At 56.1% G+C, this 11,916-nt stretch overlaps 3 protein-coding genes across 3 annotated transcripts in view; 2 read left to right on the plus strand and 1 right to left on the minus strand.

Moving 5' to 3' along the window:
* Nucleotides 1-886: 886 nt before the first annotated feature.
* On the plus strand, nt 887-4,355 carry N656DRAFT_719056 (nitrite reductase; the record flags this gene model as incomplete). Its single annotated transcript, XM_064812331.1, has 4 exons — nt 887-951; nt 1,011-1,161; nt 1,218-3,202; nt 3,260-4,355. 4 exons carry the CDS (start codon nt 887-889, stop codon nt 4,353-4,355), a joined length of 3,297 nt encoding a protein of 1,098 aa, XP_064665522.1.
* Nucleotides 4,356-4,916: 561 nt separating this feature from the next.
* On the minus strand, nt 4,917-8,488 carry N656DRAFT_456185 (uncharacterized protein). The gene is made up of 6 exons (XM_064809703.1): nt 8,147-8,488; nt 7,973-8,009; nt 7,817-7,918; nt 7,160-7,753; nt 6,758-7,095; nt 4,917-6,707 (listed from the first exon to the last, which is right to left on the minus strand). Exons 1-6 carry the CDS (start codon nt 8,267-8,269, stop codon nt 5,184-5,186), a joined length of 2,718 nt encoding a protein of 905 aa, XP_064665523.1. The 5' UTR covers nt 8,270-8,488; the 3' UTR covers nt 4,917-5,183.
* Nucleotides 8,489-10,550: 2,062 nt separating this feature from the next.
* N656DRAFT_772175 (uncharacterized protein) overlaps nt 10,551-11,916 on the plus strand; it is a gene marked incomplete at both ends in the record, with an annotated part of 2,794 nt that continues 1,428 nt past the window's right edge. The window contains 2 exons of the mRNA XM_064813908.1: nt 10,551-10,803; nt 10,893-11,906. Coding sequence (XP_064665524.1) covers nt 10,551-10,803; nt 10,893-11,906 — 1,267 coding nt within the window. The remainder of the gene's footprint in view (nt 10,804-10,892; nt 11,907-11,916) is intronic.

The following is an 11,916-nucleotide window of genomic DNA, read 5'->3' on the forward strand; positions in this document are numbered from 1 at the left end:
CTACCGAGCAGCGCTCAAACGGTGCCTGAGTAAAAGCCGGATTGCGAGAGGTCAGATCTGGCGGGTGGATGTTTGAAGTGGAAAGAAACACACTTTGACCCCCGTCCTGAGCTATCTCCGCGGGTGTGCCAGGCACGGAAGTAGCGATCAGAATATACAACACCTGATTGGTCAGGCTGGCTTATCAGTGGGATCTGGGCTTATCCATGGCCTTATCTCGAGCAACTCGGTCTTTCCCTACACTAACATCATGTGTACCGGTAAGGTGCGTATCCGTACAGGGGCGACTTCCCGAATTCACTCCGTCTGCAACAAGGCCGCGCAGACCGTGGAGATGCCGCAACGAGCGACATTGAGCCGCCTGTTGAGCAACATAACCTGGGCCATCCCGCACTCGAACGAGGCTTTTCCGCCATGCTCCGTCCATGCGTCATGGCACTTACCACATTAACCACACTGACCACCACTAACGACAACAAAATGTTCCATATGCGCCAGGCCGGAAATGCATGTTTTGACATGTTTTTTGCCATTAGGTTCCCTTCCAAAGCACCACTATGAGTGAGTGACTGGCGCGATTTAGAGATTAGATGATAATAACATTATGCTTTGCTGCTCCAATATTACCTCTCCCTCCTCAGGTGTAGAGGTAGGCTCGGTCTATCCAACTATCTATCACTGCGTGCCATCCTTCTGCTTGCCGTCTCCTTTCCATCTTTATTCTCTCTCCTTCTCCCTACCGGTTCCATCCGCCTGATCACGAGAAAGGGAGACGAGAGTTTTGAGTACCCCCTATCCCCTTTCTCACATACCGATCCATTCTTCCTCCCAACACTTCCCCATTCCGGCCTTTTATGGTAGTATACTCGTAGAACACCACCCCAAGATGGCCGCGGGTGCTCGCAAAAAGGTCGTCGTTGTCGGCCTGGGCATGGTCGGCATCAGCTTCATGTAAGTCTACCTTTGCTCAGACAATTCACTTCCCTAAGCATAGACTAACCAACCCTAAGAGAGAAACTCCTGAAGCTCGACGCAAGGACACGCGAGTATAACATCGTCGTGGTCGGCGAGGAAAAGCACGTGGCATACAACCGCGTTGGCCTGACAAGCTTCTTTGAGCACCGAAAAGTCGAGAACTTGTACCTGAACCCGCTATCATGGGTAAGCCTCCCCAGTCCGCAGCGGGCGAGAAAGCATTGCTAAACCTGCTTTCCTAGTACGAGTCAATCACCGACGGAGCTCTGGGCTACCACCTCAACACCACAGTCACCCAAATTCTCCCAGACAGGAAAGCTATCGTCTGCTCCAACGGGGATGAGATCGAATACGACATACTCGTCTTGGCCACTGGCTCCAATGCTCTGCTTCCGACAGCGGTCCCTGGCCACGACGCTACTGGCGTTTTTGTCTACCGGACCGTCGAGGACTTGGAGAAGCTTATCACCTTTTCAGCAAACCAGAAAGGGACTGTCGGCGCTGTCGTGGGCGGAGGCTTGTTGGGCCTCGAAGCCGCCAAGGCCATGATGGACCTAGAATGCTTCGAGAATGTCAAGGTCCTCGAACGCAGCCCTTGGCTCCTTAGCCGGCAACTGGACGCCGAGGCGGGCGGCATGGTATGCGAACAAGTCAGAGCGCTTGGCGTTGACGTCTTGTTGGAAAAGTCCGTTTCCAAGATCGACGTCGACGATCAAAACAGGGTGCGGGGCATATTCTTTAACAACGGCGAGTACTTCGACTGCTCGACCGTGTGTTTCGCTATTGGAGTCCGGCCGCGCGACGAGCTGGCAAGGCAGGCCGGTCTGAAAGTAACCGAGCGTATGGGCGGGATCGCCGTCGATGATGAACTCAGAACCAGCCATCCAGATATCTACGCCATTGGCGAATGTGCGAGCTGGGCCGGGCAGACGTTTGGCCTTATCGCCCCTGGTGTTGAGATGGCCGACCTCCTAGCCTTCAACCTCACACAAGCCAAGCTCCACCAGCCGCGCCTGTTCAAGCGCCCTGACCTTAGCACCAAGCTCAAGCTGCTAGGCGTCGAAGTCGCCAGCTTTGGTGACTGGTTCGCCGACCGCGATGGTCCCATCTCTCTACCGCCAAAAGCGAAGAAATCTCTCAAAAACGGAAACACAAACGGCGCAGAGAGGGACTTGGTAAGATCGCTGACATACAAGGATCCGTTCCAGCACGTGTACAAGAAGTACATTTTCACCAAGGATGGCAAGTACCTCCTTGGTGGCATGATGATTGGCGACACAAAGGATTATGTCAAGCTGGTTCCCATGGTCAAGAACCAAAAAGAGCTCGAGGTGCCGCCCGCAGAGCTCATTCTCGGTGCCAAGAAAGACGGCGACGACGGCACTGACGACCTCGACGACGACACACAGATCTGCAGCTGTCATAATGTCACAAAAGGGGACATCGCCAATGTGGTCAAGGACGGCTCTTGCAAATCAATCGGCGAGGTCAAGTCATGCACTAAAGCAGGCACAGGCTGCGGCGGCTGCATGCCCCTGGTCACGTCCATCTTCAACAAGACAATGAAGGATATGGGTAACGAGGTCAAGAACAATCTCTGCCCTCACTTCAACTACAGCCGCGCGGATTTGTACAACATCATCTTGGTCAAGCGGCTAAAGACGCTCCCAGACGTGATGAGGGAAGCCGGCACCGACCCGGACAGTATCGGCTGCGAAGTATGCAAACCCTGCCTCGCAAGTATCTTTGCGAGTCTGTGGAACAAGCACGTCATGGACAAGCCGCACCACGGTCTACAAGACACCAACGACCGCTTCCTCGGCAACATCCAGCGCAACGGCACATACAGCGTCGTTCCCAGAGTATCCGGCGGCGAGATCAACCCGGATTGGCTTATTGTCATGGGCCAGGTGGCCAAAGAGTACGGCTTATACACCAAGATCACTGGTGGTCAGCGTATCGACCTGTTCGGCGCAAAGAAGCAGGACCTGCTCGACATCTGGAAGCGGTTGGTAGACGCCGGCATGGAGAGCGGTCACGCCTACGCCAAGGCTTTGCGGACCGTCAAGAGTTGCGTCGGTACGACGTGGTGCCGCTTCGGCATTGGTGACAGTGTTGGCATGGCGATACGTCTGGAGGAGCGGTACAAGAGCATCCGCGCCCCACACAAGATCAAGGGAGGTGTTAGCGGATGTGTCCGTGAGTGTGCTGAGGCACAAAGCAAGGAGTAAGTCTATTCCTAACCAGGCCCCTTAATCAGGGTAGAACTGACAACCCCCTCTAGCTTCGGTCTCATCGCGACCGAGAAGGGCTTCAACATCTTCGTCGGTGGCAACGGCGGCGCCAAGCCCAGGCACGCGGAGCTTCTCGCCAAAGATGTGCCCCCAACCGAGGTCATTCCCATCCTGGACCGCTACCTCATGTTTTACATCCGCACCGCCGACAAACTGCAACGCACCGCCAGCTGGCTCGAAGGCCTCCCCGGTGGAATCAAGTACCTCCGCGAGGTTGTCCTCGAAGACAAGCTGGGCATCAACGCGTCCCTCGAGGCCCAGATGCAGGAGCTTGTAGACAGCTTCTTCGACGAGTGGGCCGAGGCCATCAACAATCCTGCCATTGCCGCCAAGTTCAAGCAATTCGCCAACACGCCCGAGACGGTCGAGAACATGGAGATCGAACCCGAACGGACCCAAGCGCGGCCCGTCATGTGGACCAAGGACTCGGCCACGGAGGACTTCAAATCCCTGCGCTCGCGCTGGTCCTCCACCACGTGGCAGCCCGTGCTGGAAGCGTCCTACTTCGCGGGCGCCGACGACGCGCCCAACGGCATCTCGGCAACCATTAAGCGCGGCGACACGCAGCTGGCCGTGTGGCGCATCCGCGGCAAGTACTACGCCACGCAGCAAATGTGCCCGCACAAGCGCGCCTTTGTCCTGTCGGACGGCCTCGTCGGCCAAGACACGCCGTCATCCTCCTCCTGCCCGGACAAGGAGCAGGAGCGAAAGATGACACAGGGCGGCGCCCCCTGGATCTCATGCCCGCACCACAAGCGCAACTTTGACCTGGCCGCCGGGGACTGCAAGAACGACTCCGAGCTCTCCATCGCCACCTTCGACGTCGAGGAGCGCGACGACGGCATGGTCTACCTGAAACTACCCCCCGTCGAGGAGCTCGACGCCGCCCTGGGCACCAAGAAGTGGATGGTCAAGAAGGGCGACGCCGGCCCCAACCAGTTCGCCGAGGTGGACAAGAAGATTGGCTTTGTCGGCCAGCGCGCCAAGAAGCCCGGCGTTAGGCCCCACGGCGACGGCCTGTCATTGCGTAAGCCGGTGCAGTTGATGGTTGGCGCAGGGGGTTGCGGCTCGGCGCCGGATTGGTGATGGAGTGAGGGAGGACAGGGTTAACCTAAAGGCTGCATTTTGTTTTCTCCTGGAAAGGGAGGGAAGGGTTACTACTCATCATCATCAGCATCATCGTCATCATCAGAATTGCAGGTGCGGGCGAGCGGGCGTTGGAGCAAAAGAGACGGGTTTGGGACTGAAATTTTCTTGTTCTTTTATTTTCACATCTATTGAATCATGTATGAGCTGGGATGCATATAAAAATAAGCAATCAACTCGGATCAACTCAAAAGAGTAGCAATTCCCCTCAAGACCCAGTAAAATGTGCTGCATTGTGAGAGATGGAGGTGTAAGCTATTTCATCCTCACAGCAGACACAGCGTTTGGAAAAGCATCTGCTCAAACACCGCCAATACTCGGATGCAGAGGACGATCCCATAGCACGGGGCAGATGAGCTGTTTAGCACGTCGAACCTCTCCGTGGTTGGCTTTACGGTGAGACGATGAATACCAGCGCCCAAAAGCCATCTGGGCTGATTGTCATGCCAACATCCAGCTCAGCAATAGGTATAATTGACTGTTTAGTCCCTACAATCCAGAGCCAAGGCCTTGTCAACTTTGCCAGAGAAACTAGAATCGTCCTGGGATATCTATCATCAAGACATCAACCGTGATCACACAGCATAACAATCCAGAAACCACCCAAGCCGACTCACATATGCAATATGTTCGACGGCATGCTAAATAACCATATCAACAGCTCCCCCAAAGAAACAAACTTGCGATAAGTAGCAGCAAGGGTATTGCAGCATCCAATAACCAAGAACCGAAACCCAAGAGAAACACCAAACTCAGATATCCAAGCGTTTACACGGCGGCACTTCCACCGGCCTGAATAACCAAGATACTGGCCTTAACGCCGACCGTGACGAGCTGCTCCCCGATGGCGCCAATCGTGCGCTTCAAATCGGGAGCGCTACTCCCGGCTTCGACGGCCAGGTCCGCAGCTTCCAGCTTGGCGTTCCGCCGGCCGAGGACCACAATGTCGCCCGCGTTCTTGGGCTGCTGGCCCACCGTCTCCTGCGCGAGCAGCACAATTTCGGAAACGGTCGACGCCGAAGCAGGGGCTGAGAGGTCTAGGTCGCTGAAGACGACTCGGCCGGAGAGCTCTTGCGGGAGGGAGTTCTGCAAGGTGGAGAAAAGGATGACGTCTTCGGGGTCTTGGGCGGCGGCGTTCTCATTGTTGGCTGTGTGTGCGTATGAAGGGGGCGGTGTGCTCGGGCCGGTTGATTCAGCTGTGGAGGTCTTGCTTGCGGACCCGCCGTTCTTTTCGGTTTCCGCTGTCTGGAGAACCGTCTTTGTCTCGGCGTTTTGGGCATCGAGCCAGTGGATGCGGACGATAGTGGCCGTGACGTGAGGGTTCTTGGCGAGCTGGAGGACGACTCGGATAGCGACGCGGTCGTCGGCGCCGCCGAAGAATGGGAAGAAGATATGATGGTTCTTGTTGGAGACTGGCAGGGTAGGCATTTCGCGGTAGCTACGGATGGACATGGCGCTCTTGGTACGAGTGAGCTCGGGGCGATCGGCAGATTTTGTGATGCCGCCAAAGCCATTGTCAATGAAAATTCCCGCGTTGCATGTGCTTGCTGCCTTTTGTAGCGTCTGGTTGATGAATTCAAGATGCATGCTGGACTTGAAGCGCTCGCTTGGGTTGGCTGTGACGGGGAAGGATTGGTCTTCTGACACACTGCCGTATTCGCCCCAGGGAATAAGCGCGAAATCCGACGAGACCTCAGACGCCTGGGACATGAGCGTTTCTGCGTACGAGTCTGTCGGCACGACGGCGACACGCCCAGAGACAGCGACGTCATGCAGGTGAGAGAATGTTCGGAAGGCATTGACTACAGGATCGCGTAGGGAATAGAAGTCCTCGCCTTCAGTGAGGTGCATCACTGACGAGGTACGGTCGGTGAGCTCGATGACCCGCAGACCGTGAACTTCAAGGGGTCTCTTTTTGATCTGAATCGCTTGCTCCTTGTGGCTGTCCGCTGTGGTGTCCGGCTGACCGGTGGTCGAGATGCTTTCCGGACTGAGCAGAGTGATAAACGTGAACAGGCTCGGAAGACTGTCAAGACGGAGATGCACCATGAGACGTCGAATTTGCGACTCGACTGGCTTTTTAGAAGACTCTCCTGAAGCCGTCTCGGGTGTGTCGGTGGGATTGCCATCCCAGTCGATCTCTCCTCTCCTCCACCTCTCAACCTTTTTCTGGTACCATGGCGGATACAAATATTTGGTAAGAGGCGTGGTGGCGACAGTCGTCACCAAAGCCATGACGACAAACATGCTGAAAGCGGTAGGGGTTAGGATCCCCGCTTGAAGACCGATGTTCTACGAGTGTCAGTCAGTCCGGGCTTCAGTCACAAGTTATTGTAGCTTACCAAGACGATCAACTCCACCAAGCCCTTGCAGCTCATCAAGCACCCAATGGTGAAGCTTTCGCGCCATAGGAGCTTGTTCGCCCGGGCGGCAAGGGTTCCGCCGGCAATCTTGCCGACAAAGGCGCATGCGATAATGCCAATGATGTATCCCCATGTGATGCCATCGCTCAGAAGACCAAGATTCGTGTTCAGCCCGGAAAGCGCAAAGTAGAGGGGCAAGAACAGGACTGAAATCAGGTCTTCAATCTTTTCGGTCAGCTTGATCGCGAAGCCACCGTCATGGGGGCAGATCAAGCCAACTAAGAAGGCCCCAAAGATGGGATGGACCCCGATAATCCCTAGGAAGACCGTCAGTACCGGGGGGGCGCTCGTAGCAGTCTGGTTGAGACGATCCGAACCTACCGGTGAACCATGCAGAAGCAAATACCATGAGCATGGTCAAGGCGACCATGCCCTGAGTAGGCCCGTTTTGGAGGCTTCCGGTCCGCCTAAGGACCCAGATGAAAGGTGGTCGGACGACAAACACCAACAACAGAGTCCAGCCGATACAGCAGAGAAGGGCCCAGAGCGCAGCTAGGCCGCTGCTGTTGTTGGTCAGGGCCACGCAGAGGGCGAGGAGCACCCAGCCCGTCACGTCGTTGCCAATACCGGCGGCCAACACAGTGACGCCCACATTTGAGCGGAGCAGATTCAGTTCACTGAGAATCCGGCAGAGCACGGGGAAGGCGGTAATGGCCAGCGCGGTGCCAACGAACAAGCCGTAGACACCGAAGCTAATTGGCTGGACGGGTGCGAACTGGTGGTAGATGCCCCAGGCTATGGCGAAGCCCAAACCAAAGGGAATGACCATGCCGGCCAGACCGACGCTGAGGGCGGCCTTCCAGTTCTGAGTGAACATACGGATGTCGACCTCAAGAGCGACCAAGAACAAAAAGATAAGAAGGCCCATGTTGGCTACATTGTTAAACACGGGCATAGAGGCATCCGGGAAGATGGCTGCGGTCTGTGTCAGCAACCATGAAAGGCAACTAACTAAGTCCCAGAATTTCCAGTACGCACTTTGCTTGAATCCCGGTATCCTTGACATGACCGACGGACCCAGCAGGATACCACCGATGACCTCGGCGATAACACGGGGCTGGTTCAGCAGCCGGAGAGGATCTACGCCAGTCAGCCCAAGGTGTCAATCCATGCAGGTTTGGATCGGAGACTCACAGTGCAGCAGTTGACAAAATAGGATGACGATGATGGCCTGCGATGTGTAGTGTACTATTGTTAGCGTGGCTCGCGTGGGAATGGCCCGAGACCAAGGCGACCCGGTGCCCGGGCCAGTTGAACCCCTTCCGGCCCGTCCAGGACAGCCGAAACGGCACCAGGTACAGTACTTGCCTGAATGATGAAAAGCATAATTGGATTCCCAGGGCTGAACTCAATGGGATTGACGCCCTCGAGCACACCGGCCTGGGGTGGAGCCCCCGTGCCGGTGCCGTTCGTCGAGCCGCCGCCCGCCATGTCTCGTGGCGTCGGCGAACGGGTCGGGTATTTGTTTCCTATGCTAAGCCGTCGAGGCGCTCCGAATATGCGGATATACGAAACTGTGGGCTTGAAAGGAGTTCAAACCAAGTGTCTGGCGTCCGTCAAACAGACGTTAAGATCGAATGGTTGGTTCTGGGGAGGACCGTCGATCTGGGCTTAGGTCCGAATGTGCAGGGAGCTCATCGGCCGTACGTCAGCCAGTCAGACGGTTGGTGAGAGCACCGGGAGAGGATCGTGTGGACCGCGCTGCTAGGTATTTACAAACGGCGGTCTGAGACGGGCTTCTTCTCTAAACCGCCGCACCATGGATAAGAAATACACCGAATCGGCGGAGTGGGTTCATCAGGGTGCCAAAGTGCATCCATCTCGCACGTGTTGACGCAGCTCGAGGCTTTGCCAAGAACAACGCTGGTTCTCACAAAACCAAACTAATAACAAGCCCTGTCTTGGGCGTGATCCTGGGCGTGATCGCTGAGTCCCGAGTGGCGGAAGCCATCGTGGAAAAGACGAAACAACCTAAGCGGCGCAGGTGGGCAAAACAGCACGCAATCCATGGAATTGCTTGGATGTGGCAGGTGCCTGCCCCGTCCCCATGATGTGCCCCGCGCCTTAGCTCTTTGTTCAGCTGACCGCCAAGCCCACAAATGCTGGTTCCAAAGATGCTGTTTCCGGGGGTTTCGGGTTTCGACGAGAAACTTCCTTCCCGAAAAGCAAGCAAGCAGGAAAGTATTGAAACTTGACCCGGAGTGTTTTGTTCGATTGGGCTGGAAAGAGCCAAACATGGGCTACAGGAAAGATCTCTCCAGAAGGTGGTGGTGCTAGCGCGGGAGAGCGCTCCAATGCCGCGGCACGCCAAGATCGAATGCCAAGCAAGATAAGCGGGCAACGACGGAATCCGGTCCAGACCGTTCTGTAGACTTACATAATCGTGGAGAAGGCTGTCCTCTGCCAGCCCCACCGTGCCTCATGGTTGCTTCTTCCTCCCAGTTCCAATTATGGTGCAGAGATAGTACGTACAACGTAGCACTCTTCTCAAGTTCTCAACGTTCCACAGCTCCAACAGTATGGCCAGCACGAGACCTGAACAAGGCATGGACCGAGAGGGATGCTAGGTAGGCTATGATGCTACGAAGTGGAATGCGAATCGAATCAATCCTCGTCGTGATTACTTTTACATATTTCCAACTGGGGCGTATTCTCCAAGGCACTGATGCATGTACCAGAACCTCACCGCAGCTTCTGTCTTATCAGATCCCTTATCCATTGCGCAGGAAGCCGAGTCATCGACGTCACACAATCCAACCAACGCCCATCAACCCAACAGTATCGTTGATGCGACAACTCCTCATCATCCGTCAGGCTGTGCGCCGAGTTCAAACCGACGTGCCTCTCTGGGTTAACCCAACACAAACACAGGCGATGACCAGCTCACAGACCCGGAGCTCGTTGCTAATTTTCGACTCCAGCAGCGAAAGCTTCTTGACACCCGAGCCCAGCTCTGGCAGCATCTGAAGCTCACTGTGCCAGACTTATCCAAAACGGCCTGCCCTGGCCATGTGAAGCCCATACACAGTCAAATTGCTTGTTGGGATCTGTGTGCCGCACGGCGCAGCCATCAGAGCTGTGGACCCCAACACCGTTGTCAGCCATGTCCCTTGGCTTGGCTTCTGGCGATACACACTGCACACACTTCACCGAAGCAGCCGGCTCCACGCCTCTCCGTCGGCATGCCGACCTTATTCAGTCCACTGTCGGGACCGGTGCAGAGGTCCACAGGGTGGTCTCGTCTGCTGGTCTCGTCTGCCGGTCGTGTCCATCAGTGTTGGCCTGCTAAGTAAGCTGGTTGAAACCTGTTTCGTCTCTTGTGTGCTCTATCCTCTTGATCTCAGTATTGTATAGCCATCTCTGTGCAGTCCCCTAGCGGCCGCACACTGGGTCTCAGGGCTTCAGGATTGAGCTTCAACTGATGTAGTCGTGCAAAACTTGGGAAAGATGGTCAACAGTGGCCGCCATGGCGTTGGGTCTTTGGCGGGTTTAAAGTAATGGAGATGACCCTCTTCGTTTGCTTCCTGGCCCATCTCATGATCTTGTCTTCAGCTCGCGGGCTATTCAATGACCGGCCCTCTGCCAAACGAAGACCTGGTCTTGCGTCCCAAATACCTCTCCTTGCTTCCAGCAGCGCGAAAGCCTCTTAGCACGACCTCGCGCTGCATAGGGAGTTTTGGCAGATTGCGTCTTCACCTTGATCTTCTCCAAGATGCGCATCTTCACCAGCTCGCCGTCCTCGCTGGCGGTTCTCCTCGTGTCCTCCCTCCTTCCTGATTACGCCCTGGCGGGGGACGGATACTGGATTAGGTCTGTTCTGGGTGCCCGCAATGGCGCTGGCCACGGTTCTGGCTCTAACTCGGCCACTGGGGTCAGCTCCAACAGCAAGTCCAACCTGAAGACCTTGACCATGACAATGGGATCTACGACCATTACAGAGCCTGGTGGCCAATATAACTGGGCTGGTAGGTGGCCCAGGGAGATGCTGTATGCGACAATGCTGATGAGAAAGCAGATGTAAGCTCAACGCCAATTCTAACGTACCCCGGGGCAGATGTGAACCGGACATACATCGCCTTGGGCCTGGAACTGTCCGTCAACCTTAGCTCGCTCGATCCCCTCGACATTCTTGCCTCGTCCAGCATCTACCTTTCATATGTCCAGCCGGGCCTGCAAGTGAGATCAGAAGAAAACCCGACGCTGATCTCCGAGATGAACCCACTCGTACCGTTCCAGATGACCGGCGAGGGGGCTGGTGCGCCTCAAATGCTCTTCATGCTTCTCTACGTCCAGCCGCATCCCCTCGTTGTCCAAGATCGCTACAAGCTGGCCTTCTCCGGCATGAAGTCGGACGCCTCAAAGCGTGAGAACTTTAACTTGGAGACCTTTTGCGACAGCGCCGGTATCAAGACTCTGAAGGCGTCGACATGGTTGATGGTCAACGGCACTGCGGGCGGAAAAGGACAAGGAGAAACAGTCCCCGGCTCGATGCAAGTGAGCCTAGGTCCACCGGCCACAACTGGGACAAGCGGCGGCACCGGCACAACGACGACGGGAGGTACTGGGGGAAGCGACGACCAAGAAATTACCACCATCGCTCCGGTACCCATCAGCTCCGTCACCAACTCCAGTGTCGTGACAACCAGCACCAGCGCCGGCGGCTTCTTTGGTTTGCCAAGGCCAACACTGGAACCAGGTTCAGATTACCCAAGCGCGATACCGACCGGTTCAGACGAGGACTCGCCCTCCTGTTCTGCGGGCGCGACAGCCACGGTGACGGTCACCGCCACGGTTGACGAGCAAGGCAATCCGTTTACGCCTTCTTCTGCTTTGTCCACTTCTGACCTGCCGACCACGACTTCTGGGGCGTTCCCCAGTGAGGGTTTGACTAGCACGCTTCCTGGCGGACCCGGGAATGGGACTGTCCCATGCACTGCTACTGGACCCCCTGGATCAACGCCTACTGACGGCAGTTGTGAGGGTGGCGAGGGTGGTGACGAGGAGGGTGGTGACGAGGAGGGTGGTGACGAGGAGGGTGGTGACGAGGAGGGTGGTGACGAGGAGGGTGGTGACGAGGA

The sequence above is a fragment of the Canariomyces notabilis genome (assembly GCF_033297395.1).
Source record: "Canariomyces notabilis strain CBS 508.74 unplaced genomic scaffold N656scaffold_36, whole genome shotgun sequence".
NCBI lineage: Eukaryota > Fungi > Ascomycota > Sordariomycetes > Sordariales > Chaetomiaceae > Canariomyces > Canariomyces notabilis.

Excerpts from the sequence above, each read along its gene's own strand:
- N656DRAFT_456185 (XM_064809703.1), bottom strand. The coding sequence starts at position 8,269 with ATGGCGGGCGGCGGCTCGACGAACGGCACCGGCACGGGGGCTCCACCC. Across the intron at positions 7,919-7,972 it reads ATTTTGTCAACTGCTGCACT|ATCCTCTCCGGCTGCTGAAC; the intron begins GTGAGTCTCCGA and ends TGACTGGCGTAG. Across the intron at positions 7,096-7,159 it reads TGCTTCTGCATGGTTCACCG|GGATTATCGGGGTCCATCCC; the intron begins GTAGGTTCGGAT and ends CGGTCTTCCTAG.